Source organism: Thalassophryne amazonica, chromosome 19 (assembly GCF_902500255.1).
Source record: "Thalassophryne amazonica chromosome 19, fThaAma1.1, whole genome shotgun sequence".
NCBI classification, from domain to species: domain Eukaryota; kingdom Metazoa; phylum Chordata; class Actinopteri; order Batrachoidiformes; family Batrachoididae; genus Thalassophryne; species Thalassophryne amazonica.
The window spans coordinates 43,977,549-44,003,509 of record NC_047121.1 but is presented as its reverse complement, the minus strand read 5'-3'; the positions used below and the strand labels follow the sequence as shown (position 1 = coordinate 44,003,509).

The 25,961-nt window shown below is 42.2% G+C and overlaps 1 protein-coding gene and 1 long non-coding RNA gene across 2 annotated transcripts; one reads left to right on the top strand and one right to left on the bottom strand.

Annotated features, from left to right (window-relative positions):
- Positions 1-868: 868 nt before the first annotated feature.
- Positions 869-4,016, bottom strand: LOC117500753. The gene is made up of 3 exons (XR_004557842.1): positions 3,946-4,016; positions 3,510-3,516; positions 869-879 (listed from the first exon to the last, which is right to left on the bottom strand). It is a non-coding gene; the product is annotated as an uncharacterized LOC117500753 (long non-coding RNA).
- A 1,226-nt stretch (positions 4,017-5,242) lies between these two features.
- fut9a (fucosyltransferase 9a) lies at positions 5,243-25,768 on the top strand. The gene is made up of 4 exons (XM_034159678.1): positions 5,243-5,410; positions 5,612-5,781; positions 7,961-8,074; positions 24,341-25,768. The coding sequence occupies exon 4, from the start codon at positions 24,349-24,351 to the stop codon at positions 25,426-25,428; it is 1,080 nt and encodes a 359-aa protein (XP_034015569.1). The 5' UTR covers positions 5,243-5,410; positions 5,612-5,781; positions 7,961-8,074; positions 24,341-24,348; the 3' UTR covers positions 25,429-25,768.
- Positions 25,769-25,961: the final 193 nt, after the last annotated feature.

The following is a 25,961-nucleotide window of genomic DNA, read 5'->3' as shown; positions in this document are numbered from 1 at the left end:
TTCTGGTGTGTGACTAAATCGCAGGTGTCAAACTGATTCCAGAAAGGGCCAAGAGGGTGCAGGCTTTCTTTGTAACCATCTCCTTCAGGTGATTTCACTGATTAACATCACTTTGAGCAGTTCCATCAATTGAATCACCAGGTGGAATTGGTGGTTGCAAAGAAAACCTGCGCCATCTTGGCCCTTTCTGGAATCAGACTGACACTTTGGCCTGAAAACGTTGAATTTTTCACTTTTTTGCCAGTCTCTTGGTTTTGAGTTTGACCACGTATGATGATGGGTCTTCTCATTGATGGGATTACCAAATGTAATGACATTTTGCAGGTAATAATATCTGAAGTGGGCACTTCTTAAAAAACGGATTGTGCAAGAACATTCACAGCTTCATGTTGGATTGGACAAAGAAGGATTTTTAAACAGGAAAACCTGTTAAATCTAGGCTTCATTCTTCCATGTTGCTCCTGGCAAACTAGTTAAATTTTGTTGAACTCCTGTTTGCCACTCCAGCATGGAGCTCTATTATTGGTATTGCAACAGTTAAAAGTTTCACTCTGTACACGGTCTCCAGTAACAAGCATAGATATCTATAGGTCTTGGAGAGCTGTCATGGATGACGTGGTGACTTCCCTCACTATATTCTCTGTGTACAGTTGTTTACTGAGAACAGATTTACCACACTGTGCCATTTCTATATCTTAATGATTGACATTGATTAAGTCCAAGACATATTTAGCGATTTGCAAAGTTTCATGTTTCCATCATCAGAAAACCTGGAGTGAAAGTGTTTTACGGGAAATTCCTCAAAGGTGGTGATAAGCATCTCTGTGTAGATTTTATTTCTCGATTTTTATTTATTTTTTATCTCACTTTTCAAAAACACTTTTTTATTATTGTTGCTCAGCAACTTTGGGCATTTTTTAAAAATATTTTGATGCTTTTAAAAAAACAGTTTTGTTTGCATTTATTTCTGACCATATTCTAAAATATGCACCACTAACTCTCACTAGCCTGTAGGTGCATAATAAATATATCTCATATCTTTAGCTGGTGTCTAATCCATCAGTATATGGAAAAGAAATCACAGTGTAAATATCCCAGTGATATCCACATGTTTAACTGTAATGTCGTCCACAGCAAGAGATGTCCAGTGAGTTGAATCAGTTTCACTCCTGACCACATGATGGCAGTGGTGCAGTCTGTCCTTAACTGTTGTGCAGGCATTTGCAAAAAAAAAAAAAAAAAAAAATCCAGATTAGTAAATACAACATTTTGAAAAATTGTCAAGTTGGAAATGTAGTGTTCAGTTGTCGCCAGTAGTTCGAAACTAAGCAGTGATTATCTGGATGTGACAGCAGCCGATAGCAGCAAACAGGGATTCTTCTTCTGCTGTTTTGATGGTAGGCCAAACAGCTGAGAGATACATTAGGGGAAGTTGGGGCATGGTGAATCAGTAGCTATATCTGCAAGTTCTCCCACTTAGAAATCATGGAGGGGTCTGAAATTTTCATCTTAGGTGCATGTCCACTGTGAGAGACATAATCTAAAAAATATCCGGAAATCACAATGTATGATTTTTTTAAATAATTTATTTGTATGTTACTGCTGCAAATAAGTATTTGACTCCCTACCAACCAGCAAGAATTCTGGCTCACACAGACCTGTTAATTTTTCTTTAAGAAGCCCTCTTATTCTGCGCTCTTTACCTGTATTAATTGCACCTGTTTGAACTTGTTACCTGTATCAAAGACACCTGTTCACACACTCAATCAATCACACTCCAACCTGTCCATTATAGCCAAGACCAAAGAGCTGTCTAAGGACACCAGGGACAAAACTGTAGACCTGCACAAGCCTGGGATGGACTACAGGACAACAGGCAAGCAGCTTGGTAGAAGACAACAACTGTTATGATTATTTATTAGAAAGTGGAAGAAACACAATATGACTGTCAATCTCCCTCGGTCTGGGATTCCATGGAAGCTCTCACTTTGTGGGGTAAGAATGATTCTGAGAAAGCTCAGAACTACACAGGAGGACCTGGTCAATGACCCGAAGAGAGCTGGGACCACAGTCATAAAGATTACATTAGTAACACATGATGCTGTCATAGTTTAAAATCCTGCAGGGCAGCAAGGTCCCCCTGCTCAAGCCAGCACATGTCCAAGCCCATTTGAAGTTCACCAGTGACCATCTGGATGATCCAGAGGAGGCATGGGAGAAGGTCATGTGGTCAGATGAGACCAGAATAGAGCTTTTTGGAATCAACTCCACTTACCATGTTTAGAGGATGAGAACAACCCCAAGAAAACCATCCCAACCGTGAAGCATGGGGGTGGAAACATCATACTCTGGGGGTGCTCTTCTGCAAAGGGGACAGGACGACTGCACCGTATTGAAGGGAGGATAAATGGGGTCATGTATTGTGAGATTTTGGCAAACAACCTCCTTCCCTCAGTAAGAGCATTGAAGATGGGTCATGACTGGGTCTTCCAGCATGACAATGACCCTAAACACACAGCCAGGGCAACTAAGGAGGGGCTCCGTAAGAAGCATTTCAAGGTCCTGGAGTGGCCTGGCCAGTCTCCAGACCTGAACTCAATAGAAAATCTTTGGAGGGAGCTGAAACTCCAAACCTGAAAGATCTAGAGAAGATCTATATGGAGGAGTGGACCAAAATCCCTGCTGCAGTGTGTGAAAACTTGGTCAAGAACTACAGGAAACGTTTGACCTCTGTAATTGCAAACAAAGGCTACTGTACCAAATATTAACATTGAATTTCACAGGTGTTCAAATACTTATTTGCAGCAGTAACATACAAATAAATTTTAAAAAAATCATACATTGTGATTTCCAGATTTTTTTTTTATTTTTTTTTTTACATTATGTCTCTCACAGTGGACATGCACCTAAGATGAAAATTTCAGACCCCTCCATGATTTCTAAGTGGAAGAACTTTCAAAATTGCAGGGTGTTCAAATACTTATTTTCCTCACTGTATATATATATATATATATATAAATTTTACTTCCACTTAAATAATCTTAGGTAATGTGGCGTGATAAAGGTTTAGAGCATTTTCTCCTTATTTGTTTTTTTTTTTTTTTTTTTAGGTGTGGAGCGCTTATGCACTGGTTATGTCACAAGAGGAGGTCACAGGTTCCAAATCTCCATTCAGTCACAAGGAAGGCAATGGTGAGCATTGTGCCGCCCATGCCTCCTGCAGAGCCGCCCCCCCATTACCGCACCTGACAAGTGCCAACTGTGTTCCTTTCATCCAAGTGGCACTGACAAAAAAAAGTCTCACGTCCATGTGCTTCCTACAACAAGGCGGAGCATCCAGAACACAGCCGCCAACAAGTTGTATGCAAGGACTGTTTGGAACATAAGAAGCAGTGGAACAAAGAATGACTCTGACTACTGTGACTCCTTTGTAAGTTGTTGGTGACTGTCCCAGCAGGAGACGTCACAATGTAGCTGGAAAATTTTTCAAGATATTTTATATTACACACGAGCAAGCTTCAGTTTTAAAATTTCTGTAACATTTATTTTTGCTCAATGTTGTTCAAATAGAGATCATTATTATTATTATTTTTTTTGTTCATAAGAAGTAACAGACAGGAATTGTATAAATAAACATCCTTTTATACTTTGACCTATTCTGCAACTTTTTTCCCTACTTAAAATTCTTCCTGTCCAAAATAATAGTAATACTAATAATGATAAGGATCATAAATTAGCCCACTCTGTAATAATTGCAAAACAAGTTGTTCTCTTGAGGGTTGTGACTGGAGGACCTATCTTTGTGGCCGGAACTGCGGTGGGATTCGAACACCAGACTGCTCGAACTGAAGACCAAAACTCTATCAGGTCAGCCAAAGGGGAAACGGGGACCTTTATTCTTTTTTAACAAGATAACGTGGCAACACGTTTCAAAAATCAACTGACATTATAATGCTTGGATTTTAGCGGAAACTAATTTTTGTCAGGTTTGTGAAATTTGAAAAGCTGTACAGCTTTAACATGGGTAGCCAACAAAGGAACCTGACTGGTTTTCAGATCCCTGCCTTAAACAATCAACCCCTGATTTTTACCTGAGGCTAAAATATGGCCATCGGGTACTGCGAAGACTTTGGGTCCATCCATCTGTCTGTGCTTGGCATAAGTCCAGTCCTATTACTGCCATGGTCTTCAAATTCACATTGAACATTCTTGGGACATAGACCTTGGACAAGTTTAAAGATGGCTAACTTTGACCTATTTTAAGGGGTCAAAAGGTCACATTCATTTCATTTTTCATTTCATTTATTTTATTTTCATTTATATCGCACCAAACCACAACAAAGCTGCCTCAAGGCACTTCACACAAGTAAGGTCTAACCTTACCAACCCCTGAGCAAGCAGACAGGTGACAGTGGTAAGGAAAAACTCCCCCTGATGATACTGAGGAAGAAACCTCAAGCAGACCAGACTCAAAGGGGTGACCCTCTGCTTAGGCCATTCTAACACTGACAAAGATGAAGAAACAGAAAATAGAAAATCAAATAACATAATAAAATAAGGATGATAAGAAGTCCACACAGGCGTCAACACCACAAGCAGGGCTCGTCCACGCCGTCATTCTGTTTCCTATTTTTATGCTCATACGGCTGAGGTTATTTTAATATTCCATTATATTTTTTATTATCATTTCCACATAAATTCAGCCTTATTTCATCATAAAAGATGGATGAAGCAATCAGAGTGCTGCGGCTAAACCAGCTGCTACCGGATGTATTCACAGCGTGTCGGCCATTTCAAAGCGTCACAGAATTTCGCCAAGTTCCTGCTTAAAACAGCCTAATTTCTGCTTAAAACTGACTTTAGAATGATTGAAGAGGTTTTACCTTCATCGTCTGATGCTTAATAAGCCCATTAATCCATTTGATCGCTTTGGGTGAAGAGACTCCGTCTCAGTTGTGCTGCTGTTGTCCAAAATGACGCATGCGCATGCAATGAAGCAAGGCGGAATGATTTTTAGTGGGGGGACCGATCTGCAACACCGGTGTCCTGTCTAGAGTGTACCCCGTCTCAAGCCCTGTGCCTGCTGGGATAAGCTCCAGCCCTTCATTGGAGTAAGCTGCTGATGATGATGAGTGTGTGAATTGTTTAGTAAGGTGGGATTTGTTCTTGCTGTGGACTCTGTGAGCTGCAGCATGTGGCGGAGTCGTGCCCTCTGAGTGCCATTCTAGTTATTAATGGTGCTGCATTAGGAGGCTGGATGCATCACTGTCAAAAAAAAAAAAAAAAAAGACCTACGCAGACATTTCGGCGTTTAATGCACACAGGGCACACGGCACTGAGCGAGCTGATGATGGAAGAGAAACGCGCGTAACCGTGAATCACAGCATCCCTCTGCAGCGCCGCACTGACGGTACAAAAAAAAGAAAGAAAAGAAAAGGTAGCGCATGGGCAGCCAGCACGGAATTAGAACGCATCGCATCACATCCCGGAGCGCGTACATGGCGTCCTCGGGCGCCCTGGCGTGAACAGAGCACGCGTTCCGAGTGGATATAGCATCACAATTTGTAGCCACATCATCTTTTGTGTGTGTGTGTGTGTGTGTGGTGCGCAGAGGGCGAAGGCTCAGCCCACACGGCTCCGGTAGGTACCGGTCCATCATGGATGCGGACTCGCCCAGATCTGTTCGCGCAAACACAGCGGAAGGACGAGCGCGCATCCGCATCTGTCCGCGTGCTGCAAGGTGTCTGTGAGAGGACATGAGCAGGGAGCTCCGCTTGGATGGTGAGTGGTGTTTTTTTTTTTCCTCACTCTATCAGCGGTTTCTACCTGCTGTTGACGCCAAATCTGCGCCAGCTAATTGCCGCAGATTAAATTCACCATCATCTTCAGTGTTTTTTTTTTTTTTTTTTTTACCTTCTCCTCCTCCTCTCTTCCGCTTTGGCCTTGAATGTTTTTCTCCCAGCGAAATGATGTGCATTTTGCCTCAATCTGCAGCGCAAATAACGCAGGTTGTTTTTGTTTTTCACCCCGAAACATTTTTTTGCGCTTTTCTAAATAGGGTGTTGCGTTCAGGGACACACCGCCACTTCCATTCTCGACAACTTCAGCGCAGTGTGTCACAGACAAAGACAACCATTTTAAAGGAAGCTTCGACTGTAACATCTCTTTAAAATGACCTTCACCACTTGCATCAATGCTCTGTGTGTGTGTGTGTGTGTGTGTGTGTGTGTGTGTGTGTGTGTGTCTATGGTCCAACGAATCTGCAGACTCACAAAACAATATACATAAATCAAAACGCAGAATAGATGTTCCTTCATGTTTTTCATCTCTGCTGTCATTTTAACTGTAGCCTCTTCAGCTATGCACTGATTGTGCACTGATCTTGCTGTGTCCCAAATACACCACAATGCATGACCAAAAAAACAACAACAAACAAACAAACAAAAAAAAAACAGCTCTGGTATCTGAACATCTGAGCAAACACCTCGCAAACAGATGCTTCTGCAAAACAGAAAGGCGAGAGAAGCAAAAACAGTCACCTTTACACTTTCATTTTAAACATTTCAACCTCTGCTCCATCACCATGGAGACACTAACTCCAGGGGAGGATGCCTTTCTCCATTAAGTCTGACATTTGACCTCCACAGGCCTTGCTGTCACACCCTGCTTGCTCTGTGAAGCCCAGAGCTTATCACTTCTGCAAGATAGAAAGCGTGTTTCAGCCGCGTAAGAGGATTTTGGTATACATGGCGATATGATACCGTGAGCTTTTTAAAGGAGTCTGGGCACACCGAGTGGAGTAGAGTGCGGAAGAGTTGATCGATGTAAATCTGAGGTCTGTTTTTCCTGCACAAAATATCTGCTTGTATGGTGTCTTTATGCAACAAGCAGGTGTGGAGTCAGGGGGCGTGTCTGCAGTCTGCAGCCTTAAGATGGCAGCATTCTCTCACAAAACAGGTCAACATGCTCCAAACTCATTTATCAGCTGCAGGCTTAACTGGCAAAACTGAAATAACATCTACAATTAAGTGGCAATTTTGCAAGAATTGCTTTTGGCTGACGTGAGTGTGTCTGTTTTTGTTTTGGTGGAAATCAGACACCGTTGAAAAGTCTTGTCCTGTCCTCTTGGCTCCAAAAGGAGTTGGTTTTGTAATTTTGCCTCTGTACAACTCCACAGTGGCAATGAAATGAAACCATCACAATGTGAGCCCAGTCTGGGAGCATCATCCTTCACACTAGAGAATCACCCTGGGTCCTGAATGGCAATCACCCAGAAATACAACTGGTCCACCCCCACCTCTTGAAGTACCCGTCGATCTGCAGCAGTCAGCTGAAACGTGGAAATCCCTTTGGCCTTCTCCAGCCATTGAGGCACCTGAGTGCCAGATCTGAGTCTCCCTAAGAAACTGCTCATTTGACACAAAGTCATTCCAGTGGTACCCAAAGATCCTCTGAAGAGACATTCCGTAGTCACCTTAGGTCACTGGTTGATACAGTATTTAGGGATAAGCACTGGTCCGATGCGCCTGTATAGTATTTACATCATCTCAGGTATTCTGTCAGTATTCAGTGACTTAAAAGTCTTTGGTATCCTTCCTCTGATTTGTCTCAAGAAAACTGTAAAGCGTTGATTTGTATTAACAAAAATCCAACATTTAGTTTGTCCAACTGCATATGGGTCTCTAAAAGTGAAGGGTGTGTGTATAAAAATGACTGTCATTTCTAAATAGTTAATGCAATATTTTTGAACCCATTGAATTAAATTTGACACTACAGAAACATTCTGATTGCTTCATTTCAACACTGTCGTGGTGATGCACAGAAGCAAAATTACAAAAAAATTGTGTTGTCAAAAAACTTGTGTTGTTGTCAAAAATTTGACTTTATGTTCTAAATCGGGTTGTGTTGAGGTCTCCTTTATAAACAGTCTGTGATGTGGGGTTTTGCTTTGTTTTAACAGCATTGTGTCATAATGAAGAGTGACCCGGCTATTGAGCCAATGTAGTATCAACTCATTTGGATTCCCTCAACTGCTCCTCTTGCTTGGATTTCAGCACTCAGTCAAATCCACCAGGTTTGTTTTTATTTCATACAGTACAATTCAGACTTTCTTTTTAAAATTACTATTAATACAAACTGATGGGCATCTTATGTTTGTTTGTGGTGCAACACTTTGTACCGGGGGGGGAATCACTTTTAAACTCAATGATCCAATTTATAATTCGATTATTCGATAATTGCATATGTAATTATAAAATTACTTAATGATACGCAAGGACTATAAACTTATTTGGTGATTGGTTTTAATGTTGCATCCTGTTCATCTGAGCGGACAGATCTTATTCTTTTATTTCACGGACAGGAACATTTAACAACACCTGAGCTCCACTGAAATGATTTGTTTAGAATTTTATTATTCACATTAAAGGGGTCATATTTTGCATCTTTTTCACAAGCTCATGTGGGTGACAGTGTACTGGATTATTTAAAAATAAAACTAAAATTAAAATGTTATTAACAATCCAGCCTCTGTGTGCTGATTTCTTGCTTCATTTGCAAGAATGCTTTGTAAAAAAAAAAAAAAAAAGAAAAAAAAAGAGGCAAGAAACAAATGAATGTGAGTGAATGGGACAGCTGTCACAAGAAAACACAAGTTTGCTAGCATAAGTCAAAAACAGTAAATGCTGTCATTTGTAAGTCTAAAAATACAACGCAATGCTAAGATACCCTTGGCTGTATGAGCATCATCTTCTTTATAATTTTTTGAGCTGTTTAATTGGTATCCCAGTGCAAAGTGTGTGTGTCTGTGTATGTACATATACAACCCCAATTCCAATGACGTTGGGACGTTGTGTGAAATGTAAATAAAAACAAACAGAATCCAATGATTTGAAAATCCTTTTCAACCTATATTCAATTGAGTACACCACAAAGACAAGATATAACAAGAGATAAGAGAGTTGTTGCAGCAAGAGGCTGCAACAACTCTCTGGTGCGCACAGGATGACTTGGGTGATATTGCCGGTAAGTTAGTATGGTGTCAAGAAAAATTTTATTTTTTCTTCTCGTTTTTGTCTGTGACCACTTATCCTCTGACAGCAGAGAATAGAGTGGTTTCTCCTGAAACCAGATCTCCTCTGTCTGCAGAGGATAGAACTGTACGTCTGCTACAAAACTAAAGGTAGGCACTAAAATCTTTGATGTCAGACTTCACAAATGCTTTTAACTGTTAAAGCTTTATTCACTACGCCTGCAAAAAATATGTTAGCTGTCTAAAAATTATCGGACCAAAATTTATCTGAAGATAATTTGTCTGCTGATGGTTTTCAGAGTTATCTGAAACGCTAATCCGATAATGAAAACATTAGCTTTGATAATTAGCGGTTAGCGGATTAGCAGATCTGTGCCCACCACTGGGCAAGGATCACCACTTTGTGAACAATTGTCACATGACTCTAGTAGCCAGAATCTGAGTTATGAATTCTGTGCAAGATGTCTTTTAAAACCACTGAATAAACTCCTGAGAACACAACCTTGGATGATAAGGATATGTTTAGTGTTGCCATGCTTCACCACATTTATTATGTTAGCTTTTGCAGAGGAGCGAGGGGTGACTTGAACTGAGTCATTAAATTTTTATTTTATTTTTATTTAACCTTTATTTAACCAGGAAAGTCCCATTGAGATTACTAATCTCTTTTTCAAGGGAGTCCTGGCCAAGACAGTGGCACAAATCACTACAATTTCAAAACATAAAAGACATTTCATACAATAATACAGCTATTTAAAAGCATTTACAAATCATGGATTTCATTTCCAAGCCTTTGAGCAAAAGTTTAAAATTGCCAATTGGAACCAGTTCCTTTAGTTTCCAGTCTTTCTGTAGATTGTTCCATGTTGTGGGGGCAGAAAACTGAAATGCTACCTTCCCAATTTCTGTGCGGACACTTGGTACAGACAGGAGCAGTGATTCTTGAGAGTGTAAGGAATACAGTCCAGCCACTTTTGGTTGAATATATTCAGAGAGATATGAGGGGAGCAGACGGAGAATACCCTTATAAATGAACATACCCCAGTGAGTGAGTCTACGAGAATCCAAGGCTGGCCAGCCCACACGTATGTAAAGTTCGCAGTGGTGTGTGCGAGGCTTACAGTTTGTGATGAACCTCAGAGAGGCATGGTAGACTGAATCTAATAGTTTCAATACTTGAGTTGGGGCATTCATATAAATGAGGTCACCATAATTGGTAAAAATGTTGCAGCTACGAGTTTCTTTTTTGCGTTAAAAGAAAAGCATAGCCTGTTTCTGAAATAGAAACCAATTTTCAGTCTCAGTTTACCAATTAGTTGTTCAACGTGTCCTTTAAAGTTAAGGTTGTCATCAATTAAGATTCCTAGATATTTAAATTATTTGACCCTTTCGATCTCTGCCCCTTGAAGAGTGATAATTGAAGGGCTCATCAGCAGATTGTTTTTTGTTTTTGAGAACAGCATCAATTTGCTCTTATTAGCATTTAAAGAGAGGTCTAGCTTTAGAAACTTTTCCTGAACTATGGTGAAAGCGTTTTGTAAATTAGAGACACTAGCATTTAGAGTTTTTGCAAAACTATAGATGACCATGTCATCAGCATAAAAATTATATTTTGTGTCCATGAGATCCTGGCCAACGTTGTTCACATAAATAGTGAATAGGAGTGGCCCCAAAACAGAGCCCTGGGGCACTCCTTTCGTTAATGGAAGAATATTAGAACAAATCTGATCAGATTTAATACACTGGGATCTGTCAGTAAGATAATTACAAATCCACCTAACCGCCTCTTTAGATAGTCCAATGTAGGTCAATCTCTCTTTAAGTAAAATATGGTTCACAGAGTCAAAAGCTTTTGACAAATCAATAAAAAGCGCAGCACTATGTTGCTTATTGTCAAGAGCCATTGAGATATCATTGATCATTTTCAGTGTTGCTGTAATGGTACTATGACCTTTTCTGAAACCTGACTGAAAATTGCACAATATATTATTGTAATACAAGAATTCTTTCAACTGGTCATTTATTAATGATTCCAAAATTTTAGATAAAATACAAAGTTTTGAAATTGGCCTATAGTTATTTAAGATTGTAGGGTCACCACCTTTGAATAATGGTGTGACAAAAGCAGATTTCCATATTTTGGGAATTTGCATAGTGCTCACACTCAAATTAAAAATATAAGTCAGGGGTTGTGCTATAAAATCAGCAGCAATTTTCAGAAAGTAGGGATCAATTAAATCAGGTCCTTGAGGTTTTCGAGCATCTAACAATTTTAATGCTGTGTGGACTTGGCCCAAGGTAAATGGCTGGAAACTAAAGGCTGATGTGTCAGTGGATGATTCAGACACAGTCACTGGACTGGTTGAATTTAGAGAGGGTATAGAGGAAATAAAATGTTTGTTGAAACAATTTAACATTTCAGCCTTATCATAAATATTTCTTGAGTTGTGAACAATATAATTTGGAAGAGCCTGTGAGTCATTTCCAGCAGTTAGAGATTTTACAGTTTTCCAAAATGTTTTTGGATCATTGAGACTATCAGTTGTAGCTGACAAATAGAATTCGGACTTGGCCTTTTTAATTTGGGAGGAACATTTATTTCAAATATGGTTGTCCATTAACCAAAGGGTCACTAGTTCAGTAGAAGTTCCAAGCAGTTGTTGCGGAGTGTCAAATTGTTCTTGAGCAAGACACAACTCCAACACTGTTCAATCATGGGACATATTGACCCCTCACAAAAGTGAGAATAAGATAACTGAGAAAGTAGTGTTTGCAAATCATCAGATGACATTATTCAACTCTCCAAGTTGTGGACACTTTCCCAAATGAGAAACTTCATGAGTCACAGAGCTTCATCTGCCCACTGACATCAGAGTCAGGTTGATGTTAGGCAACGGGGGCCTTCTGAGACGGTGTGACAAGTGTGGTGGACGTAGAAAAGCAACGTGATATAACTTCCACCAGAAACATGTTTGCTTCCCCTTGACTGGTGACACTATGCATTTTTGGCACAAGGCAGATTTATGTGAGTGATTATCATAGAATTTTGAAGAATGCATCAAAGACAAACATCTTCACAATATGTCTTACTGGAGAGGAAGAGTCAAAAGGAAACAGAAACTAGAGCGCAAACCTCCACCAATACTAGTTTCCAATTCCACAAATTTTTACCTTGGAAAAAAAAATTTAAAGGTCAACGTCAAACATGTATTTTGACATATAAAGAGTGCAGGCTATTGAGCACTTTAGTTTTAATAATAGTGTGTGTGTGTGTGTGTGTGGGGGGGCACTTGTGTGCTGCTTCATCATCAGCAAGTGTGCTCAAAGGTTGGTGTCATACGTTTCCATTCTCTTCTCTTTCCTTTGAACCTCTACATTGTACAACCCCAATTCCAATGAAGTTGGGACGTTGTGTGAAATGTAAATAAAAACAGAATACAATGATTTGCAAATCGTCTTCAACCTGTATTCAATTGAATACATCACAAAGACAAGATATTTAATGTTCAAACTGACAGACTTTTTTATTTTTGTGCAAGTATTTGCTCATTTTGAAATGGATGCCTGCAACACGTTTCAAAAAAGCTGGGACAGGGGCAACAAAAGACTGGGACAGTTGATGAATGCTTAAAGAACACCTGTTTGGAACATTCCACAGGTGAACAGGCTAATTAGAAACAGGTGAGTATCATGATTGGATATAAAAGGAGCATCCCCAAACGGCTCAGCCGTTCACAAGCAAAGAAGGGGCCAGGATCACCACTTTGTGAACAACTGCATGAAAAAATAGTCCAACAGTTTGAGAACAATGTTTCTCAATGTTCAATTGCAAGGAATTTAGGGAATCCATCATCTACAGTCCATAATATAATCAGAAGATTCAGAGAATCTGCAGAACTTTTTACAGGTAGCCGCAAGGCCGACAACCAACATTGAATGCCCGTGAATAAATAATAAATTTGAGCAGTTTGAACATTAAATATCTTCTCTTTGTGGTGTATTCAATTAAATATAGGTTGAAAAGGATTTGCAAATCATTGTATTCTGTTTTATTTACATTTTACACAACGTCCCAACACAGCACAGACAGATGGACGGACGGACGCAAGGCCTTCGCAATACCCGATGGCCATATTTGATGGCCTCTAAAAAGTGATGTTTTATGGGATGCCACCATGTGCGCAAAAATCAAACTTATGTTTGAAAAATTATTGAATGCAGTCTTGCATATAACATTCAAAGAACATTTAAAAAAAACCCACTTAATGCTCTGTAGACACAGTAACATCATGTAAGGCAAATGACAAAAGATGTAATGTAATTCAAAAGTTTGATGAAAAAAAGGTTACATTTACACAAACTTAATAAAACAACAACTTAGTCTGACTGCAGCTCTGTGCTTCTCTCTATTACAGCTACTGTATGCAAGTTTTGAAGACGGCCATCCAATATTAATAGTTTTAACATTTTCAACATTATTTATGACCTATGCATAACATCAAATGACATGATATATAACACGAAATAACAAAATAGAGCAATAGTTGTGGTACTTCGAAAATGTTTCATATGAAACCGAAACAATAGTAAGTAGAAAATGTAGATACAAAGGGATTTTGTATAATATGACCCCTTTAAGAGATTGTTTGCAAAAGGAGATAAGTGCACTCTGAAAATGGCAATTACAAATAAAAATGACTCCTAAACAGTGACTAAAATAACCAAACTCTTTTCTGTCTTTTAAATGGAGGTACATTTAGCCTCAGTTCAGGAGCAGGGCGACACCTCCATCACTTCCAGTCAATCATCAGCACACTGCAGTGCAACTTTCCCAGCATTTCTGTTCACGGAAAGTCTCGAAGGACAGTTGGGGCGTGCATTCAGCCGGGTCAGAAGGTCTTTATAAATCAGAGTTCTGACCATTTGCATGCGCTATACACACACACACACACACACAAACACACACACACATATATATATATATATATATATATATATATATATATATATATATATATATATATATATACATATACATATACATATACACGAGGTCTATTAGAAAAGTATCCGACTTTTTTTTTTTTTTTTTGCAAAAACCTGTTGGATTTGAATCACATGTGCTTGCATGAGCCAACTTTGAACCTTCGTGCGCATGCGTGAATTTTTTCACGCCTGTCGATTGCATCAGTTGCTGGTAAGCAGCATTTGTGTTAGGTCATGTGTAGTGCTCTCGGCGGATTTTCATTGTAAGGAAAATGACGGAACGACTGGAGCAGCGCTACTGCATCAAATTTTGCCAGAAAGTGGGTGACAGCCAGATGGAAACCATTTGGAAGATTCAGACGGCTTTCGGTGGCTTTTCAGTTGTATGACTAGCCGAGAAATTGTGGAAGAGGTGGGCATCATTTTTTGGAGTCCAGCATGTCCTGAGAGACTTCAACATGAAGGTGCTTTTGCTCCGCCATCAGCAGCTTCGGCACGAATTTCAACGCCACTCTTTTCATGGCCAAATCTTCTGTCACAGTGGAATGTGCCGAAAAAGTGCTGATGTCCACCTCTTCCGCCATTTCTCGTATAGTCACACGACAGTCCCGCATCACAGCGTTCACTTTGGAAATGATCTGGTCATTTCAGCATGTTGATGGCCGACCGGAGCATGGCTCCCTCTCCACCATGGGGGACGTCTTTAAACTGGTTGTACCGCTCCTTAATCTGTGTGATGCCCATAGGATCGTCACCGAAAGCCGTCTGAATAATCTGAATGGTTTCCACCTGGCTGTCGCCCAGTTTCTGGCAAAATTTGATGCAGCAGCGCTGCTCCAGTCGTTCCGTCATTTTCCTTGCAATGAAAAACCACCGAGAGCACTACACACGTCCTCACACAAATGCTGCTTGCCAGCAAATGACGCAATCGACAGGCGTGAAAAAATTCACGCATGTGCACAAAGGTTCAAGGTTGGCTCATGCAAGCACACGTGATTCAAATCCATTAGGTTTTTGCAAAAAAAAAAAAAAAGGTCGGATACTTTTCTAACAGACCTCGTATATATATGCATTTTTCAAAAGATGATTCCAACAAACAACCATATGATGCAGTCCCATTAAACTGTGTAACATTTTGGGATAAAAAGGGATTTGGTAACACTTTTATTATAAGTGTACATTAATTAATGTAGTAATTATTATTAACTAACAGTGAATTAAGACTACAGAATGTTGAGTACCCATTTCTTTCTCATGTTCATGTGAACGAAGATATTACTTTATACATTATTTATTAATTTATAAATTCATTTGTAATTATAAATGATTTTATTATTCACACTGAACAACATTACTAAACAATTATTAAACACTGTCAACTCTTAATTCACTGTTAGCTAATGCTTATTCCTGCAAAAACTAACATAGACACTAGTCAACTGTTAATCAGAGCCAGTGTGTGAATGAGTTAGTCTGTCTATATGTGTCAGTCCTGCCGTAGACTAGACTGGCGGCTTGTCCAGGGGACACCCACCTCTCACCCAATGACAACTCAGACACCCTCCAGTCCTCTTTTTACCTTTAATTGTAAAAATTGGGTTTAAAAAATAGATGGATGAAGGGTTATAATCAAGATAATAAGCCCTTTTTATGCTTTTATGAGGTTTTCTGGGTTTTATTGATGAAATGTATTAAATGATTTCAATACAGTATTTCATAAGATCCATCCATCCATCCATCTTCTTCCGCTTTATCCGGAGTCGGGTCGCGGAGGCAGCAGCTCAAGCAAAGCCGCCCAGACCTCCCGATCCACACACACCTCCTCCAGCTCCTCCGGGGGAACCCCAAGGTGTTCCCAAGCCAGCCGAGAGATGTAATCCCTCCAGCGTGTCCTGGGTCTTCCCCGGGGCCTCCTCCCAGTGGGACGTGCCCGGAACACCTCTCCAGCGAGGCGTCCAGGGGGCATCCGGAAAAGATGCCCGAGCCACCTGAACTGACTCCTTTCGACGTGGAGGAGCAGCGGCTCGACTCCGAGCTCCTCTCGAGTGACCGAGCTCCTCATCCTATCTCTAAGGGAGCGCCCAGCCACCCTGCGGAGGAAACTCATCTCAGCCGCTTGTACTCGCAATCTCGTTCTTTCGGTCATGAGCCAAATCTCATGACCATAGGTGAGGATTGGAACGTAGATCGATCGGTAAATCGAGAGCTTTGCCCCCCTACTCAGCTCTCTCTTCACCACAACGGTCCGATACAGCGACCGCATCACTGCAGATGCTGCACCGATCCGTCTATCGATCTCACGCTCCATCCGTCCCTCACTCGTGAACAAGACTCCGAGATACTTAAACTTCTCCACTTGAGGCAAGGACACTCCACCGACCTGAAGAGGGCAAAGCACCTTTTTCCGGTCAAGAACCATGGCCTCGGATTTGGAGATGCTGATTTTCATCGCAGACGCTTCACACTCGGCTGCAAACCGCCCCAGTGCACGCTGAAGGTCCTGATTTGACGAAGCCAACAAAACCACATCATCCTCAAACAGCAGAGACGAGATTTTGTGGTTCCCAAACCAGACCCCCTCTACACCCTGGCTGCGCCTAGAAATTCTGTCCATAAAAATAATGAACAGAACCGGTGACAAAGGGCGGCCCTGGCGGAGGCCAACGTGCACTGGAAACAGGTTTGACTTACTACCGGCAATGCGAACCAAGCTCCTGCTGCGGTCGTACAGGGACCAGATAGCCCTTAGCAAAGGACCCCGGACCCCGTACTCCCGGAGCACTCCCCACAGGGTGCGCCGAGGGACACGGTCGAATGCCTTCTCCAGATCCACAAAACACATGTGGACTGGTTGGGCAAACTCCCATGAACCCTCGAGCACCCGATGGAGCGTGTAGAGCTGGTCCAGTGTGCCGCGACCAGGACGAAAACCACACTGCTCCTCCTGAATCCGAGGTTCAACCATCGGTCAAATTCTCCTCTCCAGTACTCTGGAATAGACCTTACCGGGGAGGCTGAGGAGTGTGATCCCCCTATAGTTGGAACACACCCTCCGGTCCCCCTTCTTAAACAGAGGGACCACCATCCCGGTCTGCCAATCCAGAGGCACTGTCCCCGATCGCCACGCGATGTTGCAGAGGCGTGTCAGCCAAGACAGCCCCACAACATCCAGAGACTTAAGGTACTCAGGACGGATTTCATCCACCCCAGGAGCCTTTCCACCGAGGAGCTTTCTAACCACCTCGGTGACTTCGGCCTGGGTAATGGATGAGTCCGCCTCCGAGTCCCCAGTCTCTGCTTCCTCTTAGGAAGACGTGACGATGGGATTGAGGAGATCCTCGAAGTACTCCTTCCACCGCCCGACAACATCCCCAGTCAGGGTCAACAGCTCTCCACCCGCACCGTAAACAGTGCTGGTGGAGAGCTGCTTCTGCCTCCTGAGGCGTCGGACGGTTTGCCAGAATCTCTTCGAGGCCGACCGATAGTCCTCCTCCATAGCCTCCCCAAACTCCTGCCAGACCCGAGTTTTTGCCTCTGCGACCGCATGGGCTGCGGCACGCTTGGCCTGCCGGTACCTGTCAGCTGCCTCTGGGGTCCCACCTACCAACAAAGATAAGTAGGACTCCTTCTTCAGCTTGATGGCATCCCTTACTTCTGGTGTCCACCACCGGGTTCGGGGATTGTCGCCGCGACAGGCACCAGAGACCTTGCGACCACAGCTACGAGCAGCCGCATCAACAATGGAGATGGAGAACATGGTCCACTCAGACTCCATGTCTCCAACCTCCCCCTGGATCTGGGAGAAGCTCTCCCGGAGGTGGGAGTTGAAGACCTCGCTGACAGAGGGTTCCGCCAGTCGTTCCCAGCAGACCCTCACGATACGTTTGGGCCTGCCAGGTCTTACCGGCTTCCTACCCTCCCAGCGGATGCAACTCACCACCAGGTGGTGATCAGTCGACTGCTCTGCCCCTCTCTTCACTCGAGTGTCCGAGACACGTGGCCGAAGGTCAGATGATACGACTACAAAGTCGATCATCGACCTCCGGCTCAGGGTGTCCTGGTGCCACGTGCACTTATGGACACCCTTGTGCTCGAACATGGTGTTCGTGATGGACAAACTGTGACTAGCACAGAAGTCCAACAACTGAACACCACTCGGGTTCAGATCGGGGAGGCCGTGCTTCCCGATCACCCCCCTCCAGGTCTCACTGTTGCCGCCCACGTGGGCGTTGAAATCCCCCAGGAGAACAATGGAGTCCCCAGTCGGAGCGCTATCTAGTACTCCTCCCAGGGACTCCAGGAAGGTCGGGTACTCTGCATTGCTGCTCGGCCTGTAGGCCGAGACAACGGTGAGTGACCTGTCCCCGACCCGAAGGTGTAGGGACGCGACCCTCTCGTTCACCGGAGTGAACTCCAACACTTGGCGACTGAGCTGGGGAGCAATAAGCAATGCGACCCCAGCTCTCCGCCTCTCCCCGTGGGCGGCGCCAGAAAAATGAAGCGTCCAGCCCCTCTCCAGGAGTTGGGTACCAGAGCCCAAGCTGTGCGTGGAGGTGAGCCCAACTATCTCTAGTCGGTATCTCTCAACCTCCCGCACAAGCTCAGGCTCCTTCACCCCCAGCGAGGTGACATTCCACGTCCCAACAGCCAGGGGCTGTGAGCATGGACCGGGCCGCCGGGCCACCCGCCCTTGACCGCCACCCAATCCTCTCTGCACCCGACCCCCATGGCCCCCTCTGCAGGTGGTGAACCCACAGGAGGGCGGGCCCACGTCACTCTTTCGGGCTGAGCCTGGCCGGGCCCCATGGGCTAAGGCCCAACCACCAGGTGCTCGCGCGCGAGCCCCAACCCCAGGCCTAGCTCCAGGGTGGGACCCCGGCTCCGGGCGACGTCACGGTCCTTGATCTTTTACTGGTCATGGAGGTTCTGAACTGCCCTTAGTCTGACCCGTCACCTAGGACCTGTTTGCCTTGGGAGACCCTACAGGGAGCACAAAGCCCCGGACAACATAGCTCCTAGGATCATCCGGGTACGCAAACTCCCCCACCACGATAAGGTGGCAGCTAGAGGGGGAGATTTCATTAGATTTAGATTCATAAGATAAAAAAAAAAAAAAATTATTCTTCAAAAAAAAAAAAAATTCGTAAGATTTTGAAGAATAATTTTTTTCTTATAAATCATATGAACATGAAAAAGGTTCATAGTATATATAATATATAGTATATCATAACATGTAATAACATAACATTTGAAAGGACTCATAAACAAAGAACACTACAAAGAATATTTAAAATATTTAAAACATTAGAATTTTAATACAAATTGACCAAATGATCTGCACAACCACAGTGCTCCGATACAGAAAAACCTTTATTAAACAAAACGTAATGTTTCGGGCGACCTGCCCTTTGTCGTTTTTGTTTGAAGGGCTATTCCGTGGAAAATAAAACAAAAAAGCCAACTTGGTCCTTTTAGACGGAGGGAAAAATTCAGTGCAGGCTTCGCCTCCTTCAGCCATGATGCAGAGCTATCCCAACGTTAGCTGCCTGTTTGTAAACAGAGACAGAGGTGCGCGCCTGGGGGAAGGGTGGCAGTGGCCGCCTCCGCTCTGCCTGTCAAGAATTCTCATAACCCGGGACGGTATAACGGAAAATTTTAGTGGTTTATAGTGCCACTATAAACCATTTTCACAGCCTAATACTTGGAACATAATAAAGCTTTTTAGGATTTATATGATACATATGGTTATAAACCATATTTATAATATATTAAACGTATACAGTGCATTTGGAAAGTATTCACAGCGCTTCACTTTTTCCACATTTTGTTATGTTACACCCTTATTCCAAAATGGTTCAAATTAATTAGTTTTCCTCAAAATTCTATACACAAACCCATAATGACAATGTGAAAAAAGTTTTTTTTTTTTTTTGCAAATGTATTAAAAATAAAATATTAAGGAAATGTATATAAGTATTCACAGCTTTTGCCATGAAGCTCAAAACTGAGCTCAGGTGCATCCTGTTTCCACTGATCATCCTTGAGATTTTTTTTTACAGATTAATTGGAGTCTGCCTGGGGTAAATTCAGTTGATTGGGCATGATTTGGAAAAGGACACACCTGTCTACATATAAGGCCCCACAGTTGACAGTGCATGTCAGAGCACAAACCAAGCATGAAGTCATAGCAATTGTCTGTAGACCTCAGAGACAGGATTGTCTTGAGGCACAAATCTGGGGAAGGGTACAGAAACATTTCTGCTGCTTTGAAGGTCCCAATGAGCACAGTGGCCTCCATCATCCATAAGTGGAAGAAGTTTGACTCGACCATGAGTCTTCCAATAGCTGCCAACCCGTCTAAACTGAGCAATCGGGGAGAAGGGTCTTAGTCAGGGAGGTAACCAAGACCTTGGTGGTCACTCTGTCAGAGCTCCAGCATTCGTCTGTGGAGAGAGGAGAACCTTCCAGAAGGACAACATCTCTGCAGCAATCCACCAATCAGGCCTGTACAGTAGAGTGGCCAGATGGAAGCCACTCATTAGTAAAAAGGCACATGGCAGCTCACCTGGAGTTTGCCAAAAGGCACCTGAAGGACTCTCAGGCCATGAAAAACAAAATTCTCTGGTCTGATGAGACAAAGATTGAACTCTTTGGTGTGAATGCCAGGCATCATGTTTGGTGGAAACCAGGCACCATCCCTACAGTGAAACATGATGGTGGCAACATCTAGTCAGGATTGAGGGAAAGATGAATGCAGCAATGTTGACCTCAGACCTCAGACTGGGATGGCGATTCATCTTTCAGCAGGACAATGACCCTAAGCACACAGCCAAGATATCAAAGGAATGGCTTTAGGACAACTCTGTGAATGCCCTTGAGTGGCCCAGTCAGAGCCTAGACCTGAATTTGATTGAACATCTCTGGAGAGATCTGAAAATGGCTGTGCACTGATGCTCCCCAGCCAACCTGATGAAGCTTGAGAGGTACTGCAAAGAGGAATGGGCAAAACTGGCCAAACATAGGTGCGCCCAGCTTATGGCATCATATTCAAGAAGACTTACAACTGTAATTGCTGCCAAAGGTACATCAATAAAGTACTGAGCAAAGGGTTTGAATACTCCAGTACGTGCGATTTCTTAGTTATTATTTTTAATAAATTTGCAAAAATTAAAAAAAAACTTTTTTCATGTTGTCATTATGGAGTGTTGTACCGGCAAGTAGAATTTTGAGAGGAAATTTTTTTTTAGTCCATTTTGTAATTAAGCTGTGCCAGACTGGTATTTCTGTATTATTGTTGCTTATGCTTTGTCTTTTCTGTTATTTTTTCTGTCTGGGGTTTTGTGCCTGCATTATTTTGTCTGTCACCTGGGTGCTTGGTGGTGGGTGTGTCACTTCGTTTTTTCCCCCACCCTGCTCGCATCTGGTCTGCATCATCAGCTGATCACTCGCCTTATTTAAATCTCTCTTCCTTCCTTCTATTTGGCCAGATTGTTGCGCCTTGTGCCTTCACTTCCAGCCTGTCCTCTGAGGTTTTTGTGTACTGACTGCCTTACTGTGTGTTTTAAAAAAAAAAAAAATCCCCTGCCTGTTTTTTGGTCTCTGCTTTTTGCCTAATGCTTTGGTTACTGTTGCTGCTGTCTGACTGCCTTTTTGTGTACAGAACCACGCATGTCACTCAAGTAAAGAACTTTTAACACCGACCATCTGAGTGTGAGTCCCGCATTTGTGTTCAACGGGAGTGTGTCCCCGAGCCTGATAGGCTGTAACATAACAATATGTGGAAAAAGTGAAGCACTGTAAATAATTTCCAGATGGTCTGCCCCCAGGCTCTGGAATAGTCTCCCCTTTAATATTAGATCATCCCTGTCCCTAGATACTTTTAAAGGCTCTTTAAAAAACTATTTATTTTCTTTGGCGTTTCCTAAATGAGCGATTACATCTCTGTTTCACCTTAGTATTCCTTCTGTTTTTCCTTTTGCTTAATTCTGACAAATTTTACCTTATTTGTAGTCTTTTGGTAGCATGGCCCAAGCAGTGGGTCACCCCTTTGCACCTGGTCTGCTTCAGGTTTCTTCCTCAATATCTTCGGAGGGAGTTTTTCCTTACCACTGTTGCCTGTGTGCTTGCTCTGGGGGTTGGTAAGGTTAGACCTTACTGATATGTTTCACCTGAGCATTGTTGTGATTTGGCGCTATGTAAATAAAATTTAATTAAATCAAATTAAACTATTTCCTACTGCTTTTTACTCTTTATTTTACTTCGTCTTTTATCTGTTTTATTGCCTGTTGTAATTTTATTTTTATTTTTAATTAATTTATTTATGAGTCGGGGTAACTTGGTGCTCATTTTTTAATTATGTACAGCACTTTGGCCGACTGCTGTCGTTTTAAACATGCTTTAGAAATAAAGATTGAGTTGAGTTGAGGTTGAGATGTCATGTACAGTGATCCAGCATAGGCTCTGACCTTGCCCAAATGCCACTGACAACTGCTCTACACCCAAACTCTGAAGAGTAGGGAAGGCACTACAAACTAATAAATATAAACTACTGTTTACTATGTACTGGATATGGCACTGTTAGACAGTATTTGGGAAACAAAAGCTAGTCTATTACTGCAGCATTAGTAAAGCTAGATCAGCTGACACTGAACCCCATGCTGAGTTCCACAGCAGTCATGTCACCAGTGTGCCCTGGTTCTGTGCTGACGTCAGTCTGTTATAATTATGCTAAGCTTTCCTCCACCCTCTCAAATGATATCTGCAAAATAATTAATAATTCTAATGAAATCCATTACCCTAATTACCTATTTGTCATCTTACAGTAGTATTTCCATATTTATTTGTTATTGAGATATTTTTTACGTTTTATGGCAGCCATCTTGGATGCCATCTTTGTTGTGACAGGTAATTTTGCAATATATGGCAAACAAGTCAACATTTATGCAATAAATTAGAAAAAAAAGAGTATTTTACCACTAACATTTGTGAAATGACAAATGATTATTACCAGCTTGACTTTTCTGAGGATATGGTTTAGCAGTCATCTCAGAAAATGCATCTTGGAAATTTTTTTCATGGCCAGCGCCATTTTTTATTTTTTTTACATAGTAGACCAAAGAGAGTATTTGTGCCCGATTTCACGCTCACATCACGAACTGAAGTATTCTGGGGATATCTGTTGCACTATTATCAGCCTCCCACACTAAGTGCCAGTGCTATGAGCAGACTGGCAAGAGAAAGCTCGCCTGACGTGGTCCCAGTTTGACATGACAAATTAAAATTGCAAAAGAAACCCAAAAGAAAATAAATCAGGCAATAAATAACTTCTTAGCAAAACACTTGTAATTTACGTAGTTCGTGTCTAACAATCTTTTAATGGAATTTAACCATATTCAGTTTTAAAGGTTGGCAGCAAGTTTATATAGTGGGCTGGTTTTCTTTATTTTTCTCTTAACATTTAAATTTATTACATTTATACAGCACCAAATCACAATAACGCTACTTCAAGACGCTTCACACAAGTAAGGCCTATCCTTACCAAGCCCTAGAACAAGCACACAGGTGACAGTGGTAAGGAAAAACTCCCTCTGCTGATATTGAGGAAGAAACCTCAAACAGACCAGACTCAAAGGGTGACCCACTGCTTAGGCCATCCTAACAATTACAGGGTTTTTACAAAGTTTAATGAAGTTTGGAAAAAACAAAACATCAGCTGCAATAATTTAAGGCATGGGATCCCACTGTCAGTCCAACATCCTGCTGTCCACAGGCGCCACTCTCGCGTATTTCCTGCCGCACCTCGGACAGGGAGAAAAAAAGCAGAGTCAGTCGGCCGGAAAAACAACACCTAAGGTATAATTTGTTAACATTTAATCAACAATAAAGCAGAGAAAATACTAAGGTGATCGCTGACCGCTAGCCCTACGCGTCACTAACAGACCCCAAATTTAGATATATATGAGGCAGAGACCTGTTCCATTACTAATAAACTGAATTTAAAAGCACAGGAAGCATAGTTCTATGCTATGCCAGTATGCTAACCATACGAAAGGGAGAATGACACAGCAATGGCACAGCAACTCCTACTGGCTTCCGTCACATACACACAGCTTTATAACTGTGGCAAATTGGATGCGTGTGCACATTTATTGTTTTAGTCAGATTCTAGAGTTTAAGTGTGTTTCTGGACAATACAGTTGACAAGGTGCAAGAATGTGTTATTTGAGGTTTGCTTTGTCCATCACTTGTCCCATTGATTCTGCCTCAATATATAACAAACTGCCTTTGACAGATTTTTTTTTTTCTCTGGTTTGTTCTTAACAGGACAGAGTATGCCATCTGCACCTTATCTCAGAATCCTGCGACCGCTTCTCCTTGGCACTTTCATACTGGGTTGTTTCGTGACTGTGTTTTTGATGTATTTTAAACCATCCACGAGCTGGTTGTCAAGTCCTGTTGAGTCAACAGTATCCACAGACAGAGTGAAAAGTTTCTTCACGGGCAGAAGTGATAAAAACCTGACCACCGTGCTGATCTGGCTCTGGCCTTTCGGACAAAACTATGACCTGAGCGTCTGCAGCTCTCTCTTCAACATCGAGGGTTGTTTTGTCACAGCAGACAGGAACCTCTATAACAAGTCAGATGGAGTTGTCATCCATCACAGAGACATTAGCACTGACCTGTCCAACCTGCCACCGCTCCAGCGACCACCCTTCCAGAAATGGATATGGATGAACTTGGAATCTCCGTCGCACTCCTCCCAACTTCCTGGGATTGAGAACCTGTTTAATCTGACCCTTAATTATCGTCAGGATGCTGACATTGAAGTGCCTTATGGGTCCATAGTAGCAGCGGAGGGTGAAGAGGACTTCGTCCCACCCAGCAAAAGCAAGTTGATTTGTTGGATTGTGAGCAACTGGAACCCAGACCACGTGCGTGTGAAATACTACAATGAGCTTTACAAACACATTGAGGTGCATGCGTTTGGGCAAGCTTTTGGGGAATACATCTCAGACCAAGACTACTTCCCCACAATCGCTAGCTGCAAGTTCTACCTTTCATTTGAAAACTCCATCCACAAGGACTACATCACTGAAAAATTGTACAACCCGCTCTCTGTGGGGACGGTACCAGTGGTTCTCGGCCCACCTAGGCAGAACTATGAGAACTTTGTCCAGGGAGACGCCTTCATCCATGTAGATGACTTCACGTCGCCTAAAGAACTGGCCGACTACTTACTGCTCCTGGACAAGAATGAGGAAATGTACCTCCGGTACTTTGAGTGGCGACATCACTTTAAAGTGAAGAAGGCATTCTTTTGGGCTGAGCACACATGCCTGGCTTGTGAGTACGTGCGTAGGCACAAAGAATACAAGACATTCAACAACCTTGACAAATGGTACTGGGGCTGATAATCCTTTGTATGGCTGTGCAGCGATTGTTTCGATGTTGAAGGCTGTGCTTTAAGATTTTTTTTTTCTTGTCTCAACATAAAATATCATTGCTATTCAACCTGAAGATTGAAGATCTGAATGATCCAGTAATGAATGGTCCATATGAGATGTTTTTCTTTGAATGCAAGCTAGTGGTAAGCCTTAATTTGCATTTTTTGTACTGCTAATCAATGATTTAATTCAAATGCACTGCTTTTATTTTCGTTTTAACGTTACCCATAACCCACTTGAAGCTTTATACTCAACTAAAATATAACTGTGACACATTCCTGTTGACTCCTATTTTTCACGAGATGAAGTAAAACGTAAATTTTTTTCTATGTAATTTGTTTAAATCTGTGTTAGTGAGCAGTTCACTCTTGCCAAGATACGAGTAATATATTCAACCTGCCTGGTGTTTCATATCAAAATGTTGATTAAACAGCATGATTATTGCAAAGATGTACCATGGACTTGTGACAGTATCCACTCGAAAATGCGTAGTTGATCTT

Coding starts and splice junctions, on each gene's coding strand:
- fut9a (XM_034159678.1), top strand. CDS start 24,349: ATGCCATCTGCACCTTATCTCAGAATCCTGCGACCGCTTCTCCTTGGC.